The 19,309-nt window shown below is 42.2% G+C and overlaps 1 protein-coding gene across 7 annotated transcripts in view; it reads left to right on the top strand.

Moving 5' to 3' along the window:
• map7d1a (MAP7 domain containing 1a) overlaps window positions 1–19,309 on the top strand; it is a 43,429-nt gene that overhangs the window by 9,045 nt on the left and 15,075 nt on the right. For 5 of the 7 annotated variants that reach the window (XM_037074767.1, XM_037074769.1, XM_037074773.1 and 2 more), the window contains exons 2-6: window positions 7,415–7,621; window positions 13,007–13,075; window positions 13,769–13,789; window positions 16,932–17,095; window positions 17,339–17,450. In XM_037074767.1, coding sequence (XP_036930662.1) covers window positions 7,415–7,621; window positions 13,007–13,075; window positions 13,769–13,789; window positions 16,932–17,095; window positions 17,339–17,450 — 573 coding nt within the window. The remainder of the gene's footprint in view (window positions 1–7,414; window positions 7,622–13,006; window positions 13,076–13,768; window positions 13,790–16,931; window positions 17,096–17,338; window positions 17,451–19,309) is intronic. The other 2 variants (XM_037074772.1, XM_037074768.1) reach the window with 1 other exon arrangement.

Genomic DNA, 19,309 nt, shown 5'->3' with positions numbered 1-19,309 from the left:
TGTGCGGCCCACAAATCCCTCCTCGTCCTCTGATGTCACTGAGGAAAAGACTCAAGTTTGGCAGTTCGTGGCACACTTCCCCCCACCGCCGGTCAGACCCTCGAGGTTACTTATCCGTTTTTTTTCTGCTGGTGGCAGCAGCACATGCAGCGTCCCCGGGGGGCTGCTGCTAGTTCAGATAAGCGGTGCCTTTCATCAGCGCGGTGGCTTTGGCGCATACGCTGGTGCAGGAGAGAGCGGCAACGGCTAAATACCAGGCATTGTCCTCCACCAGGGCCAGGTGATGGGATGAAAGCTGTTGCAGTCAGTGACAGAGACATTAGTATTCACTGACCGATGGACACGCCGTGAGGGAGCGCTGTCTTGTCTTCAGCTTTCTTGATTGGTATGCAGGAACACTTTTGACCTTATTAGGCAGACACAAGCTGTAGCCTGATGAGTGGTTTCATCAGCCTGCATCGGATAAACCTGTTAAGACCTGTTCTTTTCATTGTCAGCCTAGAAAGCAAACTATTAGGTGATTCATTGATTAGTTATTTGAAAGGAAACTAATCAGCAGCTTTTGTGATGACTAATTAATCATTTAGTGTAAGTCAGTTTACAGTCAAACATGTCGAGCACTCTTAAGTTACAGTCTCCGTATTGTGATTATTTGTTGTTATTTGTTTTACTTACGCAGTAGTTGATTAAAATCTTTAGATTTTGGACTGTTGCTGGAATCATACAAGATGTTTTATAGATATTTCCTGGCATCTGCAACAGAAGACAGGCTAAAGTTAGGCTGCCTGCCCAACAGCCAATGGGGGCAGCTGCAGCACATATAGGATAAATGATTAAAGATCAGTCAAGTAAATAAGTCAGCTAATGGATCGATGATGAAAGTAGTGGGTAGTTGCAGGTCTTACTCAGTCCTTGTCTGAGATATATTGTGATCAAAACCAATCAACAAGAATGATGAGCAAATAAAGATTTTCATCAGAGAAAAATACCCAAATTTCTGTGTTTCCATCATCTCATATGTGAATATTTTCCACATTATCCTTGTTAATAGAACATCTTTGGACCGTTAGTCAGTCAGGGTCAAATTTGGATTTGTTCCATCAAATTTCATCTAACGCGTTTCAAAAACACTTTGGACACTTTTAAAATTAATAATGGCCCCCTAATTAAACATAGCCAGGTTTGCTGGTGGTGTTTTAAAGTACATCCTGTGTGCAGAATTTGGTGATGTATTTAAAATTATAGTCCCCAGCTGTTATCATATCTAATGAAAACTTTGGTCTCTAAACACACACACGCAGCGCCTCGCTGGGCATGGAGTCAGTGCTTGTTGTTTACTCTGCGCTTCCTGTGTGTCTGGGCCCCCTTGCCCTCTTACATCACCCTATTCGGTGCTGGAGGGACACAACAGGGTGAAGGGGCCGACGGGTTAGGGGGGTAAGCGATGAGGTAGTTCATTAGTCCCCTGGCCCGTCCCAAATGAGATGCAGATCCATTCTCTGTGTGTTTCCCGGAGTTCCCCTTTTCTTTTTTCCTTTTTTTTTTTTTTTTTTTAGTTTGCCGCCCTTCTCCCTTTCCAGTCTTTTGATTTCACACTCCTGGTCTCATACTGTTTCCTCGTCTCTTGCCTCCCCTCATTTGCATTTTTCAAGAGAATGCATTTCCACCCTGTTTTTTTTTTTTTTTTTCTTTTCAGAGGGTTAAGATTTGCCGATGTTAAACCTTGTTGGTGTTCTGACAGTGTGGCCACTCCTCGACTTATCTGTATGCCCGGAGACGGAGAACTCTGTGCTTAAGAGTGAAGCTCTTCTTGGCTTCATAAATATTCCATGCCTTGACCTATATTCTTACACTGCACAATGTCTTGGCAATACACTGGAGCTTCTCTTGATGTTGCATTAAGAATAAGCAGCAGTTGTAAGTTGTATTAATTATGACCAGTCACTATCATTTAAGGAGGATCATTTGAAAGCATGCCATTACTTCTTTGTACATATATCACAGTGGAAGTGTCAGCTTGTTTTCGCAGCAGGCAGTTTCGCTTTGAGATTTTTTTTTTTTTTTTTTTTCCTGCTTCTCCACCGAAAGTCTCCCTCCATAAGCAGTAAATGAGCAAACAGTCATAAGAATGTGCTGTCATAGTTTGCCGATTCTGTCATACAGTGAGTCATGTGTTTTGCTGTGCTGTTGAGGACACAGGTTTTTCTTACCCTGACTTACGGGTCCCCTGCGAGGTTGATGAACAAGTAGAAAAATAGCAGTGCAGTATACTGTCAGAGACCTGTGCTTAGTATCCTGTGGAGACAAAAGAGCTTCCATTCAAGGTCACATGGACTCATTCTCTCCCATCTTATGTTACGTTTTATTGTGACTTTCTTATTGCTTCAACATGAATATTCATACGCTGTTATAATTAAATGAATTCAACTAAAGGGCTCTCGTGCCCTGCAGTTTAGGAGGTGACTAAGTATTTAAGTGGCACTGGGGCAGCATTACATGAGGAATCTGGCTTTGCAGTGTGGGTATTTATAACCTGCTCCCACAAAATAATATGCTGTGAAATTGGATTTTTGCTAAATCACATTTCGTGTGGCAGCATTACCAGTTGTCCCGGTTTTAACTCGGCTTCTTGCTCCCAATGTCATCAGCCAAACTGTAAAGGGCTGAATTCCTTTGTGATCACACTTTGGGAGTGAATCTAAAATGAGCTTTGTAGAGCCTGTGCTACATTTTTCCAAAGCCACATTTGAAGTTGCACATGTATTCTGTCCAGCCTGACGTGCCTCTGACTGGGAAATGGCACTGAGTCTGTGCTAATTACCTGCTGATTCCCAACCTGCCACTCTGCTCCCACACTGTGCTCTTGCATGCATGCATACACCCACTCCTGCAGGGGTTCCTTTACCATTTCTGCTGACTTTTTCAGATATCTTATTCCATTGTATTGCGTTTGCATGTAAATGGGTTCAGCTAAGTGCCTGAGGCTTTGTTTGACACCTACAGCTTGAGAGGCCCCTTGGGGAGACACCATGGAGCCAGCTGAGCAGTGGTGCAAGGTGACGATACACTGTTCAACCAGTGATCACGCACAGCATGCCGCAGATTTCCGAACCTCCTCTGACCCACTTTGTAGGGTCTCATAGCTGTCGAATAGCCATTTGATACCCAGTTGGTGGGTAATGCACATAGCGACCGTGCCATGACATCACCGCTTCAACACCAGATCATGTCAAGCACCTAAAACTTTATTTAAAATTATTTACTGTATTTCTCTAAAACATTTTGCCATCATCAGCATACACTACCATCCAATGCCTATTGATATTCTGATCATTCATTTGTAGAATGATGATTGGAACATGGATCCAAACTTAAGACCAGCGTGAGGAGGGCAAATAAAACACAAATGCATCTAAAGAAGCACCGGTCTTGCGCACCAAATCCTTCAACATGTCTCAGATTTTGTCAAGTGTTTGAAATGCTGACCACATGTTTGGTGACCTGTGTATTTTTCTTCCTTGCCATCCAATTATAAGCATAGCCAAAGTGTTTTTCCGTGTTCAGGGCTCGATGGAGGCTCGAGCATCTCAGGGGAAGTTGGTGTGCATTGATTTATGAATATGAATAATGTAAGCGATGTCACAAGGGGGTGGGTCTAATGGGTTTTGGTTGGTGTCATCCCCTGGGTGCAGTGCCTCAGGGAAGCTGGAGTGTAAATATTGTAAAGAGGCAGTTACTCATTGTTGTGCTCCATTGATAGACCTCCTGCATTGTGCTGTATGAGTTGTATAAACACGATAATAGAATTAGGCTGATCTCTCTGTTTCTGCAATGATCTCACAAATGGATGCGCCACACAAGGACACACTATTACATAAGAACGTGATAATTTGATCAGCTTGGTTGAAGTCATATTTCTTTCTGTCAGTGACAGCAGCCAGAACACAGAGTTCACGGATTGCTGAACACATTTGGTCATCACATTCGGTACATCTGTGCAAACATTACTAAAGAATTCTCCTCAAAGCCCTGCATGAGTATGTCCCAATCGTGTTTGCTGTAAGGGGTCAGAGTGTGCGGCGTTCCAAATGCACTTGTTCCTGTAAGTGTGTCAGCTCAGGACGGGCAAATGTCCCTGAATCAAAATCAGACTTCTCTCATGTCCTTCCAGAGAAAACATTTTTAAAGCACTTTTTCTTGTGCGTCACTGCTGCCAACTTTCAATCAGTGGATGGACACCCACTTTTAGAAACACTAACCTTCTAATGATCAGAAACTTCATTTGATATCTCTTTAAAGTATGCATTTGAAAGGATTTGCAGTTGTAACTTCTGAAATGATTTGTTGACTATTTTCAGTGTCAACTATTTTATTTTCAATTAACTTCTAAGTACTTCTAGCAAAATCCCATCCACTCTTCACGATAACATTCTCAGAATCAAAAAGGTTTTGGTTTGTTGCTTTTCTCAGTTTAATGTCACAGATTAAATTTAGTTAGCTAAGTTAAGTTCGGTAAGTTCTGAAGAAATCCATCTGGAAAGTTATGATGACAATTTATATATGCTTTTTTCAGTTGATAGTATCAAGCCATTATTGGTACAGATACTGTATATCGGTATATGTTGTCCAATATGAAAACTTTCCTTTTAGAGATTAAATTGCAGAAAAAGATTGTTGTTGTTGTGGGGTAATGATGAATTAGTGAATTCCCGGTGAACATACTCAGTGAACACGTTACGTTAAAAAGGGGTCTTTTATTAGGTTAGGTACTCACTAGATGTAGTCGAATATGGTGATATTTGCAGTCATTTGCAATAATTATCGCAATACTGAATGTCGAACAGTTGTTATGGCATCTTCAGGTGTTTGTTTAGAGACCGGGCTGGTGGACTTAACTACAGGTTAATTGGCCTGATGTGGCAGCAGGCGAGCAGCATTTTAACATACAGGCATATATACATTTTGGAATGTTAAAATATATAATATTTGGCCCCAAAACAAATAAATTGAGTATCGGTCAGGCTCATTCAACTAATAAAAAAAAAAAAAAAATCACCTCTATCAGCCGTAGTTCAAGTTTTTTTTACATTCTATGGAGGTTTTTTTTACCCATCATTTTCAGCTATCTATGCTACACTCTGTTCTCCCAGCAGTCTTGTTGCCACACAGTCAGAGTGCTGCATCAATCAGCCCTTGTTTCATTCCCTTGCCACACAGCAGTACTCCTCTCTCTCAGCTCCCATCCCATTTTCCTCCGGAGAGCTTCAGGTTTCATTGGTATTCATTGTCAGTGCCGTCAACATACCAGAGTGTGTTACGTTCTCATTCTCTTCATCATTGACAATATAGATCTCGGTGATTGTCTGACCAGTCGCCCACAGTCCTGTCAGTCAGCCAACTCTTTGTGGCTCCAGTTCTCAGGTGTATGGGGAACTTTTTACAGGATACGAAGGAATACAATACTCCTCTGTCGGAGCTTACACTTGCTCCTGTCGCCTTAGTTGTCTTATATGCCCTTAGGGATATGTAAGAAATTTAGAAGCTAGAGTTTTTATGATTCGTCATCTGAGAAGTCGTAACGGAAGGCCCGGGGTTGTGTGTAGCATCGTTTGTTTGCAAAAATGTGCAGGGATTTGGTTGATGATTGCAGCTCTCTGTAAGTATGTTCCCTCTCCGCAAAGGAAAAATCAAAGGTGTTTATATGCCGCTGCATTTTTTTTCATTTTAAATTCATCAGCGTTTTTTTCCCCACAAAGTTTCATTTTGTTGCAAAATTGCACTGAACCGATCCCAGTGTTCATCTTCTCCTCTCAGTTTATCTCACTCGCAGTCCCCCCACCTTCCTCCTTCCTTTCTCCCCTTCACTGTCATTGCAGTGTTTTGGCTGCAGTCCCGTTGCCATGAAGAGTCCAACAACAATGGCCCCTCTCTGTCAGAGCACATCGCTGCCCGAGGAATGCTTATTTAATAGTGGCATGCTTCGACGGGGGAAACACAATGTCTTGTCTCCCAGCTGGACTCTTTCATAGACTGCTGTTCTCTCAGACTTCGTCCAGCTCAGGGTCATCAGTAACTGCCTCCGTTTCCCAGACTGATGACATCGCTTTTCCATGAGCCGAGCTGAGATCAGACAGTCTTTGCCATGAGGCCTGATATCTCGCTGAACGCTACTAGAATCTGTAGTTGCAGTAGTGAGAAGTTGTTTATTTGGCCGACAGCTATTCATGCAGATCTTTTGTCCAGCAGTGTGTATGGGAAAAAAAAAAAAAAAAAAACAAGTTATAAGGCTTGTTTTTGAAGCACAATGTACAGTTGCACACTCTATAGAAAGCTAATCAATTCACTTTAAAGCTGCACAGCATTGGTCTCGCTGCTCATTGGTGCTCTTCTATGCAAACCTTTGAATAGCACAGCATTTGTGGAGTAAATCAGTGCATTCACTGTCTCAATGTGACACCCCCCCCGTGGTCTGTGTTGTTTTTAGCCAAAGTCTGAATAATTTACAGCATGTTGCCCCAGTGTTTACCTTCAGAGACTATGCAGAAGAAACTGCGCTCCGACATGGTTCCACGGGGAGCGCAGGGGTACAGTGCTGAGCGGACAAAGCCAAGTGTCCCTCCCATGAGGGTCTTTGTTCGGCCATCAAAGCCTGGGCAAACTAATGTTTGAGTAGGAGATTCGAGCAGCAGCCTGCCAAATGTGAGTCATGGTGCTGTGAGTGAAGCTGCTGGCCCAACAAACAGGACCAGCTATTCACTTATCAAAAAAACATCATAATCTCAGACTGGTGGTGACTCATGAGGCTAAACGGGCTCCTGTCTAGTAGTTTTGATCAAAAAAGGAGTCTGACTACGTCTGGGAAGATGGTCACTCTGATTCTGTTTTGCTAAGTAATTCATTTCACCTCAATAGAATCATCAGGATGCCAAAAAGCAATTACTGTGTTTTGTTCTGCCAGGGAGCAGGGCCATTTGCTCTGGCCGGTCTGTCGATAAATCAGTTGTGCAGAGTAGAAATGGTATTAGCCGTAGAGTCAGAAGGGGCAAGCTTAAGACCTTTTATCTTGTGCTTCTGAACAAAAGCTGCAATCTCTGCAGCAGATAATGTTGCTCACAACTCAAAGAAACCCGGTACAGAAACAGAGGAGCTTAGATTGTTTCTTTGGAAGTTGTTCTGTTACATTATGTTGTCACAGCGCTGATATTAATGAAAAGAGCCATCGACTCCACCCCTCAGACTCGATACATGAAGCTCTTTCTTGAGGAAGTTTACGTCATCCACAATAAACCACTTCAGAGGCCCGGCAGTGACAGGAATGAGGACCGACTGGTTGAGTTCCATCTCTGTGCTTGTCTTACCTTTTACCTTGTCATTTACTCGCTTGTTTTTATTCTTTGTCTGTCTCTTCGGCCAGCTCCCCACTCGGATCTGAACACAAACCCGACAAGGCCTGACCCAGAGGGGGAGAGCAGTCCACCGAAGATGGACAGCACCCCGAGAATGGAGTCCCCCGCTAAGAAAGATGCCGACCGGAGATTAGCTACCCCAACAAAACCTGACGCCATCGCTCGATCACCTGGATCACCTGCCTCACCTGCACCAAGATCGAAACGGAAGGAAGGTAAAGGAAAAGAGAAATTTCACATGTAAAGTACCTTGCTTATCCACCAATCACTCTATTGTTTAGGCGATTAGTTGTTTAGTCTATAGAATGTCATAAACTGCTGGAAAATGTTGATCAATGTTTCCCGAAGATGACGTCAGATGTCTTGTTTTGTTTTATGATATGATATGTAGTTCACTGTCACAGAGGATTACACAAAGAAGAATCTGTTCACATCCATTTCAGTCATTTTAAAAGATTAAATCTGATTATCTCTGAATACAGCTTCTTAAATGTGAATATATACTTTTTCATTTGTCCTCTGCGACAGCAAACTAAATATCTTTGGGGTTGTGAACAAAACAAGACGATTCATGATGTCATCTTGTGACCAACTTCCACAGTTTTTGAAATGTAAAACAGTACAGACCAAAAACTAATTGACTGCCGGGCTGCAATATCTGTCACTGCAGCTCAATAAAATCTCAGTGGAAACTGACTTAAACTGTCATTAGAATAATATTCATGACATTGAAATACTGAGTGAAGTTTAGAAGGAATGAAGGACACAGACATCAGTCATTATCAGTCTGCTCACTTCAGCCCAGGTGATTCACAATTACTCAAATCAATGAACTGGTTATCAAAATAGTTGGTAATTCAATTGATAGTCATTGGCTGCAGCTCTTGACAGAGTGCAGTCACTCAAAGGTAAAACTTCTAATGGAAGCTATATTTGGCCTGACATGAAGCAGCTCTTCCAGTGGTGCAGCTACATCTGCAGTCTGCTGGACTTTGGTCCGCTCTCCTGAGGAAAGTTAATGCTTCGGTGTCTTGAGTTATAGTGACCACATGCTTTCAGACGTGAAGTTAAATCCAATAGAGCTCATACAGTTTATCTTCCAGCGTTGGAACAAGAGTGGAACAGAAGCTTCTGTGTGAGAACATCTCAGCTTTAGGCTCAGAGGTTTTAAGCACAATTGAATTAGTAAAGAAAAGTAGCCCAGTAGAAATATGGACAATGAGCTTTCTTGGTAAGTTGAGAGCTAATGCTGATCAGTACCATGCACTGTGCCCTAATGAAAGGTGGGTGAAGGAAATGTGAATAGGAATCCCATTTCAGCGAGCGATGCCAAGAAGGCATTTAGTTTGACCTCGTGGCACCGTCGCTATTTTCATAATGCCACCGCTTGAACTGCTTGCAGACACCGGCTAACAGCACATGCAGACTCTAAGGAACATGTTTGAGGGTTTTGGGAGCGTAAGCCTCTTTTCTCTCTCCCCTTTATTCATTATCCATTAATCCATTCACTGTGGTCATGGTCTTTATTCCCTTAGTGTGAGGTGACGCGGATAAACCCCCACAGAGCCTCAAACTGCTCCCAAAACTCTAGCAATGCGTCCAGTTTTGATACCTTGTTGTGACCTGAGCCACTCGAGTTGTACCAACACATTTTATGGTTATTCATCAGCGTTTGGTCTATTTTAGAGAAATATGAAGCTGAGTCTTCGGTCTCCTGATTCCAAAAATGACCCACACTTCCTTTTTGTCCTTCAAGTTCCTTTTCCGCCGGGTTTGCAAAGCTCATTACTTGTGAGCATTTGCACCACCCAGAGGGGTATAATGAAGATGAAAAGCACTCTCCCGCTCCTTAATTAGTAAAATGAAATGGTGAAGCTTGTAGTTCAGTTGGGAGCGGTTGCTCCTGGTAATGGCCAGTTATATTTTGTTACATCTCAAACATTTTCTTCTGAAAGCAGTGATTTGCCTCTGTTTAAAACCCCTTTCACGCTGGACAAAAAACCCACCAACATCTGGATTTTGTCTTCAGCAGGTAAAGGGTACAATTGGCATAGACTCCAGCATGGGTACTTGTCTGATCACTGTGATAGAAACCCGACAGCTGGGCCGACAAGCTCATTTTCGCCTCTCCTCCAACACGATACTGTGACACACAAAACACTTTTCCATCCTTCTCCGTTCAAGCAGTGCTCAAGCATCCTTCAGTCAGTGTCAAGTTTTGAAGAGAGACTGTAGTTAAAGTTTAAAACCGATGGAGCCACCGAAACACTGTCACTGGCCTCCATGCTGCTTTTTCTACTGCTCACCGTTTTCTGCCACGTTTGTGACACACTAGAAAAAAAAGGAAAGGAAAGGCAGTCTTATGTTATGGAAATGTAAAAGGGGTAACCATCTTAACCATGCACATATGTGCTATTTTGCTGTAAACATTGTCTAAGAAAACCTTGTAGGTGGTGTCAAGGGTTTTTCCACTGTAATGACTATAACTGTCTAACTTCAATACAATACCTTGAAAAATGGCATACTTACCACCATTTTCAACACTACGTGGAAAATTTGACACAAATAAGCATGACATTTTAAATATTTAGTAAAAGAAAATCTAATACAATTATAACATGACAGTGAGCTACAACTTCTCCTGGCTAGAAGCAGAGAACAGCAGAAAGATTGTAGTAAACAACACATATGACAACAAACACATTTATAGACATTATTTTTTGTCTCTTTAAAAATGATTTGTGTCAACTCATTATCAGAAAGAAGACAGATTAGGGAAATGCAGCTGTCTTTTCATCGACACTGCACAAAAAAAGAGTATTGAAATGTTTCAGAATATTCTGTACTTATGCACCGATAGTTTTGACAACACAACTAAACAATATATCCTGCAGTGCTGTTATTATACCTCAATTTAGAAGCAAACAAATCAACACAGAGCCGACATTTTGAGAAAGTGCCAGAATGTGTGTGTACAGTCTGGAGCTCCAAACACTGCACCTAGCAGCGTTTTCTAGGCCATGCGGTTTTTGTCTCGGTAGCTTTGTGCATGTGACGTTATGATTAACACGGTGCTGAGTTGGTAACAGCAGCACATCACACTGACCAAGGCCGTGCACATGGGCCTTCCTTAGTCCTATAAATATCAAAGTGGGTCAGGGGTTGTTCTTGGGGGAGACTGCATGGCAGATTGTTTTCGTGTTTATGATTCACGCCTCTGCCTATTAGACACTGGAAGGATGAGTTCCTTTGTGCTTGACGTTGAACATCTGGACTGTGAAGATGAGGGAGATGATGTGGTGCGAAGACTTGAGAAAGAGCCAGACTGCATCCTGTGCCATTCTTTCCCTTTGGTGGACAAGTTATTGGCAATACACTTAAAATGTATATACATGATTTCACATGGGAGCTGTTTTGATAATAGTCCTTACAAGCTATTTATTCAGGTGGGCTGCAGAACTAGATTTAGTGAAATACTGTCATAAAAACATCCCTCTCTAATAAAGCACACGCTCACTGTAGGATTGGAATTAGAATGTGAGGATTATGTTATCTAGCTGCAATTCTGTTTTCATGAAATAATAATAAGTGACTGCATAATACAGCATGGATTTTCTGAGTGCGGCAAATCAGCCCTCTCTGTGAGAGCAAACAATTTTTGGAACTCAGTACCAAGTGATATATAAAGCCGAGCCCACGCGTACACGGGTATTTCTGTTAACTGGGTTTTAGAAAAGAAATCTCCGTGCACACGAGCGCTTTAGCTCAGTTTGAGAAATAATCTCTATACAACACACCTTGAATCACATAGCTCATGGCCATGCAGGTACACCGGGCATGTGCGTGGTGTTGTAAACAGGAAGCAGATTGTATACTCCGGTCAGTTGCAATTCTATGAGCGAGGCGACTGACTAATTATCCAAGAAGATTCTATGACGACATCCTTGCATTTTCAATGTCGGTTTGTGTCAAAATGTAACGTTACACAATATAACATAACATATAATATTTCCACCATGGTACAAATTGAAATACTCATAATATCAGAACATGTAGCCTACTCAGAGTTCACATTTCCTAATGATGCTACAAACACTAATAAACATGTGTCTGCGTCATCGTTTCCAAAAGTCTCAGTTTCCTTTCTGTCCAGGGCTGAAATTGATGATTACTGGTACATTAATTAGTTTTTTTTTGTTGTACATGTTGACATCTTTAAATGTTTTTGACTAGTAGTTTAAAACCCAAATACATTCAGTTTACAGCAAACTTCACATTTGAAAAGCTGTAGCAAGTGAATTTTTGCCATTATTGCTACTATTTATCATCACCAACCCATAGAATAAATGATATATATAAATAATAACTGAAGTTGAAATTAAAAAATACATAATTGTTTCAACTCTCATAGTAAAATATTTTAACTGGTATATTCTTTCGAGGACATTCAAAAGCAAAAGGGTGCCCAGGAAGTAGAAACAGCTATCATCAAAAGCTGCAGTTTGAATTCTTGAAATGGCTCAGTTCAGTGTTCGCTTACACTGCCGGTCCTCTCGCCTATTTTTTTCTGCGTCTTTTCACTGAGTGGTTCCTCTGAGGTATTCAGGAGGAATGTTGTGTGTGAGAGAGACATCGGAGACGTCACAGTGAGAAAAGACACGTATGTAAGTGCTCCCCTGTTGTCATAACATATCACGGTCAAACATGCACCCACGACCAGATGGCACAGGAGATTTACTGAGCCTGCCACATGCTGCAGCTTTGATGTGGAGAAGATTGGCTTCCACGAGGATTTTTTTTCTTCACACATTCGTTCTCCGTGTTTAGAGAAAATAGGACACATCAGCCTCATCCATTTGTTGAGCATCGGCGTCGAAATGTTGACGCTGCCAGCTTCCTGTCATTGTCTTGTGGCATGTGTTTCCTCGTGGTGACGTTTTCTTTTTAAAGTTTAAAGCGTCTGCTGTGTTGAATTTGCAGCAGAGAAGAAAACATTTACTCAGATATTTCTGTTTATCAGACGGGCTGTGCGTCATCGTTGCCTCGAGACAGTTTTGGGTTGAGGAAGGTCGGACGGGCAGCTGTTATGGTGGATGGTACAAAACATGTGGCTAATAGAACATCTAACTTTAGTGCTTTGTTAACAAAATACTATTTTTAGATATACTGAATTATAAAACACACAGTAAGCTCTTTTCACCCGACAGTGGATACGTAGCATTGAATTATGTATTCCGTGCATAACAAGTGGCCCTCAAGGATTCTAGCTACGGTGAGCCTGAGTAACCAGCTTAAATTACATCCTTAGTAGCAGTATTTTAGTCCTAATTGTCCATTTATATGGAATTATGTCATGAATTTCATTTAGTGAGGTACACAACAAAAAATTTTCGGATATTGAATTTCTCTCAGGCTGTGCTGGTTTGTTTCGGCGCACAAGGAAACATAAAGAAATGTCAAGTTTTATAAACTCGTTCAAAACAAATACTGCATCACCGAGGTCTCTCAGGGCTGAATGGTTTGGACTTGATATAAATTTTGCAATGTGACACCTCTCACTTACACAGCATCTCCTTCTTCCCCCTCTGCTCTCATCCCAGACATCATGAAGTCAGAGGAGAGGCAGAAGCTCGCCAAGGAGCGGAGGGAGGAGAAGGCCAAATATCTCGGTAAGTGGAAACGAGGGGTTGGAGCACGAGACCATTACGTATGAAGAAGGCTCCCTCTAGTGTCGGGGTGAAAAAGTGTCGCTGCTGAGCTGTGAGCTGGCATCAGGCTGCAGATGGCTTGCACATGCAGCAAAGGGAGGATAAAAGGGGGAGTTTGAACAGTTTGGGCTTTTGTACAAAAGTGACTTAAATGAGCAAAAGCCAAGCAGCCATTTTCCCAAAGACGAGCGAGCGCTCATTTTTACATGCATGCTGAAATGAGCATTTGTTCATTGTGTTATTTTATTGTGTGACTCATTAGCGCTTCAACTCACCTCTGCACCAAAATGTGCTTTTGAGTTAAGTAGCGATATTCTTCACACAAAAATGATGAAAAAGAAACTGTTTTTTTTCCCTTTATCCACATGTGTTAATAAAGTTAAGTGTTCACAGCTTTTTGCAGTGTGATGAATATCTCTTGCGCAACTTCACTGAGTCATCAAAGCACCCAAATCCAAAATGTTCTCCTTTCATTGGGCGTCATATAAATCGACACAGAGGTGTCAGCCGATGCATCTCCTTGCCAAGTCCTTTTATTTTTCTCACGAACACACAGCTGTCACGTTGTCGCTCGGCCACACGCTGCTCAAAAACACTGCTTTGCATGATTGACAGTTGCCTCTGTCTTCTCTCTCACCCCTCCCCCCCCTGCAGAAGAGCTCAGCATGCTACAAGGTAAGCCACTCACCTATGTGTATGTGGTGGTGGTGGTGGTGGTGGTGTCCTGATTCATTCTGTTACATCTGGGTGTCTCAACTTAAACGTGTTCAGTAGTTTTAACTAGAGTTGGGCAATAAACCACTTACCAACATACAGACACCAGGAGTCGCTGAACAAGCTTGTTCACGTTGGTATGTTTGTTAAAAACTCATCGCGTATGGCTTCATATTGCATGCTTCACTTCGTCTCTTACTTTATAACAAAGCAGCATCTGAAATAATCAGCGCCAACGTCAATCTTTAAAGTCTGTTGAGTCTGTTTTGAATGTGAGCTTTTTGTAGACATTTTGCAGACTTGTCATTATCAGGAAACCCAAATTGAAGGTAAAATAAAACTAAAACCTTATTGTCAATTTGGCTATGTTTTTAAAGGCCGCACGTAAAGGAGTTACAATATCGAATTTTGGCCATATTGCCCAGCCCTAGAACTCTCTCATTCACTTAATCCTCATGGTGTTTCTTAATTTAAAATATTTCATAGCAGGAATTTCAACTAATTATAACCCTTTTCTCTCCCTGAACATCATCAATGTGTCTTTTTTTTTTCTTTTTTTTTTGCTAATTCATGTAGGCATAGACTTACCTCTTAACCAATCATATATCCCTGCATCAACACTCTTATTAGTCATTTCTCAGTTCAGACATATGAAGATGTGACATGCCCTGAGTTTGAACTTGCGTTCATCCACATGTTCCAACTGCAGAAACCACAATGATATATATGGCTATATATATAAAGACAACATGTTTTAACCACATGCCACAAAACTACTATGATTACCATCTTACTGGAGAAATTGGAGGTTTTGAGAGAAGCTTGCAGCCAGATTTCTCCTGGCTGTGAATTCAAATCCAAACAACTTTTATATTGCCAGACACAAAATCACACAGTGCAGAATGTTCCGAAAAAAAAAAAGAATATGTAAAGTAGTAGAGCTGCATCGTTATATATCGGAGACATTTTTCTCAGCTTTTATCATCTCGCAGGTTTGTGTCAGCTTGGTTCTAGACAGAAAATTTAGAGTAGTCGAATAGTCGGTGTTGTTTGTTCCATCATAGTTAGAGAGAAATTGGTAAAATGGCGTTGAAACATGCTATTTTGGAACCAGTTTTGTTTCCCTCAAAACTTTTGGGAGATAGAATACTGAGTGAATTCATAATCATGCCGTATATCCTCACATGACACTGATTTCTTTAAACTGTCACCCTCGTACTTTCAGTCGCGCCCCCTCGTCTAATCCCAATGTGTGTTCGACAGCAGTAAGATGACTTTGACACACTTTGGAGCGTGGATCAGTCTAATTGGGCGATCACCGGGCGTGCCAGATGGTACGGGGTCTGATTTAATACTCTCAGTCAGACCTGGATAAAAAGATGAGATCCCACCAATGCATGTGTTTACAAGACCAGCTTAAAAGAGATCTTATCAGCCATCACCCGTGGTATCACTAGGCTAGAAGTATAAGGGGCACTGTTCCCAAAAAAATCCCAACACATCCTGTCTCGTATCTTATTGTTGTCTTGTCACGTTTAAGTGAATCTTTGAAAGACTTGCGCCAGGAAATCGTCTGCGACTGCACAGAAGCTTTTCTTTCATCTTATCTGTCTTTGGTGGGACCGTATGAATACTTCATGTGCCAGAGCTGGAGCTGCACGCTGTTTATGATTATTTAATGGTCTTACTGTAGTAGGTCCCGAAGCCACTCGTCAGCGCTGATCACTGTCAGGAGAGAGCCGAGGAACGCATTTTAAAGCAATGTCAACTGTCAAGATATTCAGAACTGGACGTCTATTTATCAGAACCCCTGGTATAGACGAACAAATGACTGATGGTGAAGGTGACTCTGATGCTCGTGAGCTGAAATAATTCAGACTCTCATCATAGTTTGGTGTCACCATCAATCACGCAGCCAGTTTCAGGTCATTTTCCCCTCCTGGAACCAGCACTTGTAGTCTGGAAAACTACCAAAATGCGTCCAGTATTCAGCTGGACTTGATTTGTTTGGGGAAAAAAGTGGGTGCAGTCTTTCTGCATTAAGTTTGTGACCTTAAAGGTTTTCCATGGAGGAGAGAGGAAATGTTATGGATGTTGGAAACTGTAATCTATTCCAGCAAGCCCTAAACATTGCATTTGAGGGCGGTTGAAGCAGTTTCCTCCCTCCCTGGTTCTCATCGCAGCACAACGAGTGAATTATGGAACAGTTTCCACTCGACTACGTATCTGTAAAGATGTGTCTTCTCTCAAATTGAGGCCATCGAGCAGCAAGAAGCTGAGATACGCACTGCAGCGGATATTTTCCTTTGCCTCAAGGTGCTTCCGTGCAGCACCTCGGTATTACTCAGCCTTCCTTTCCCTTCTCAGATAAAAGCAGAACTGTGTGCCTCCCCAATAAATTTTAACCCCTCTAGCCTTCAGCATCTCTGCAGTGATCCGTCACCGTAATCTGAAATCCACAACCAGTTGCTTTTGTTGCACCAAGTGCTCTTGAAAATCTAAGCCTAGGATGATTCCTTATTGAGGTTTGTACTCTGCAGTTTAAAAGAAATATGGCGAGTTGTGTGCACAGAGAGGCGGCTGCATGAGGCTTCTTTACGCCCTCTTTAAATGGCACTGGGACAAGGAGACGATTTCCATATCAAAGTGTTTGGTTTACTGAAGGTGACGCGGAGGCTTGATGCGATTAGCGAGGTGTAAAAGTGTCACTTCAGAAGCTCTGTAGCTGTATAACTCGGCATTATGCAGGATTCTGTGGAAAAGTCAAGTAATTGAATTTATTTTTCCAAACACAAAGAGCGATTGAAGTGGAAGGGCAACATGCTTATTTCAAAGGCGGCTCCAGACATCAACATCAGAGGCTTGACTTTTTGGGGATATTTCCTTCAAGCTTCAAACAGGATTTTTTCTAACATATCCCAGCCTATCAGAAGATGTGTCTCAATAGATATCACACAATGCTTTTAAGCCTAAAATGAGGAAAGTCATGCATACCGTACCTACAGTATTCTGAAAGGACAGGGAAGAGAGAGCGGGCTCCTTTGTCCAGTGCTCTTTAGGTAAAATCTCACCCTCTTCACCATGTTTTTCTGTCCTATCTTAGCTGCTAAAAAGACCCAGTGGCTGGAGAAGGAGGAGAAGGCGCGGCAGCTGAGGGAGCAGCAGCTGGAGGGCCGCCGCAGGAAGCTCGAGGAACAGCGGATCAAGGCGGAAAAGCGACGATCCGCCCTGGAGGAGAGGCAGAAACAGAAACTGGAGAAGAATAAAGTACGTTCTGGTAACAACAGTCACCATCTATTATGTATGTGATGGTGTTCTGCTTTTTGCACTGATATCCAGAGGTGGAATGTTAACGCCCTCCCTCACCGGAACGGCAACAGAACAGGGCCAGTTGCGGACGAGAGGATTCAGCTCGGCACGGTGCTCGACCCACTGTGCCAGCAGTTCTGCATGTTTACTTTTGATGCATTTAAATAACTACTATCTGTCCTATTCTGTTATTCTCTTCAGGAGCGCTATGAGGCTGCCATCCACAGGTCAACCAAGAAGACATGGGCAGAAATCCGCCAGCAAAGATGGTCCTGGGCCGGTGCGCTGAGCCAGAACTCCAGCCAGAAAGAAGGTGAGGACATGGATCCAGTCTGGATCGGACTCGCTTGAGATCAGATCTATATCACTTGTGTGAGGCAGCTGATGCAAGTTATCGATGCTTTTATTGATCACAGATTCTGTCTGTTAAGGTTTTTATTCGTCATTATTGGCTTTTGAGTTTCTGTGCCATTAACCTTTTACAGCTGAGTCCATTAGAGGAAAATTATTTCAGCATTGATCGGCCATCATGCAGCTTCCTTTCACTGTTTTCACTGAAGATCATTAGTACCTTACTCTTATGTCGTTGCAGAGGAGACCTTAGACTTGTTCATCAACTGTGCTGTTACAGATTTGAAACAGATGGATTCATAATTATTTATATTATGAATTAAGCTCCCTTCTCTCAAATAAGTAATTGGATTAATTGGATAAAACAAGTAATTTGAAGACAAAGTTGTTACACACAACAACAAAAAACATTGTTTTTGTTGAAATGGACAGTGTAGATTCTGCAGTGGCGGCTTGTGTCTCAACAAATTGGACAAGATGAAAAAAGCATCACTCAGCCATTTTCTAAGGTTTTATTATTTAGTCTTGTTTTATTCCAACCGAGTACTATTTTATCCCTCTTCCTCTCATTAATAGTGGAGGAGCAGCCTCCTTGATACTCATCTGAGGCATTGCAGCCTGAAGTTGGTGCATTATTAGTTCCATCAGGTGAAAAATACTTCTGTTATCTACTTCTCACTTCCAGTTGGCTCAGTCATGCGTGGAGTGTTTTATGCTCAGTACTGGCATAAGATGTGGGCAGGTGCACCGCCAGGAACGCTGCCCAGACATATTTGGGCAGCAGTGGAGGTTTTGTTTTGTCATATTTGAATCTTCTGTCATGCTTCCTCCACCTTAACTCACCTTTTCCTCCGATGTATTAGTTACTGCAGCTCTGTCCTTGCAGGCTGTTTGCCTCTCAAACATAACTTTGCCCTGATCATGAACAGCCCATATCGATCGCACAAGTGAAAATTTATGCTGCTGCTTCACTGCAGCAGGCAGGGATTTATGGACTTAGCAACAAACTTTATTATGCCTATTTTGAATTGATAAATGTCCCGACAGTCCTACGGCAGCTGAGATCAGTCTGCATCGACTGCGGAGGCTGGATGATACTGTAGAAATTGTTTTAACAATGCTGCTCCTGTCTGTACACGCCATCTACCAGACTTGAAGCTATAAATCTAAAGAGACCCGACTTTTATCTCATGTCATGTAATCGCCTCTGCCATATGCCAGGGGAATTATTGACTCTCTAATCAATCTCTCGCTTCCTTCCTCCCTCACCAGCCTGCCGCTTGTCAGATGGTGGAAGTAAACAAGCATAAACTGACTGCAGTGGAATGACGCAGAGTTCAGAATGTTACTTAGGAAATGCTCCAGAGTCTTGGCTTCTGTCTAAAGAGCAAACTGCCTCATTCACTGCTTTAATAGACAAGGCCTGCTTTAATACTGTGCCTCCATGACACTAATGTTCTGTGAATCATGCCTGACGACATCTGGGTAAAGCAGAGTGTTTATATTCCTTTTAATACGCTGCAATCAAATAGACTTGGGATGGATGTAAGTTTTGCACATGGATTGCACAAATTTTGCCCTTTTCTGAAGCCAGTTCACATCGTCACCTTTGAAATGAGGCGATGTTTTCCCTCGTTTGGTTGTTATGGTTGTGTTGAGGTGTCTCTTCTGGGTCATCGTTTGCATTGGTAGCTCTCAAGGTTCATCATGAGTGTGGTTGACATGTTTTTTTTGGAATTGGTATCCTTGTGAAGTCAGCACAGACCTTCTATCTTTCATCTGGAGCGTTGAGAAGAATCTTAAAGGGTCAGTTCAACCAGA

Source organism: Acanthopagrus latus, chromosome 17 (genome assembly GCF_904848185.1).
Source record: "Acanthopagrus latus isolate v.2019 chromosome 17, fAcaLat1.1, whole genome shotgun sequence".
NCBI classification, from domain to species: Eukaryota; Metazoa; Chordata; class Actinopteri; order Spariformes; family Sparidae; genus Acanthopagrus; species Acanthopagrus latus.
Note: the sequence above shows the minus strand (reverse complement) of the source record. Positions and strands in the feature narration are given on the sequence as shown.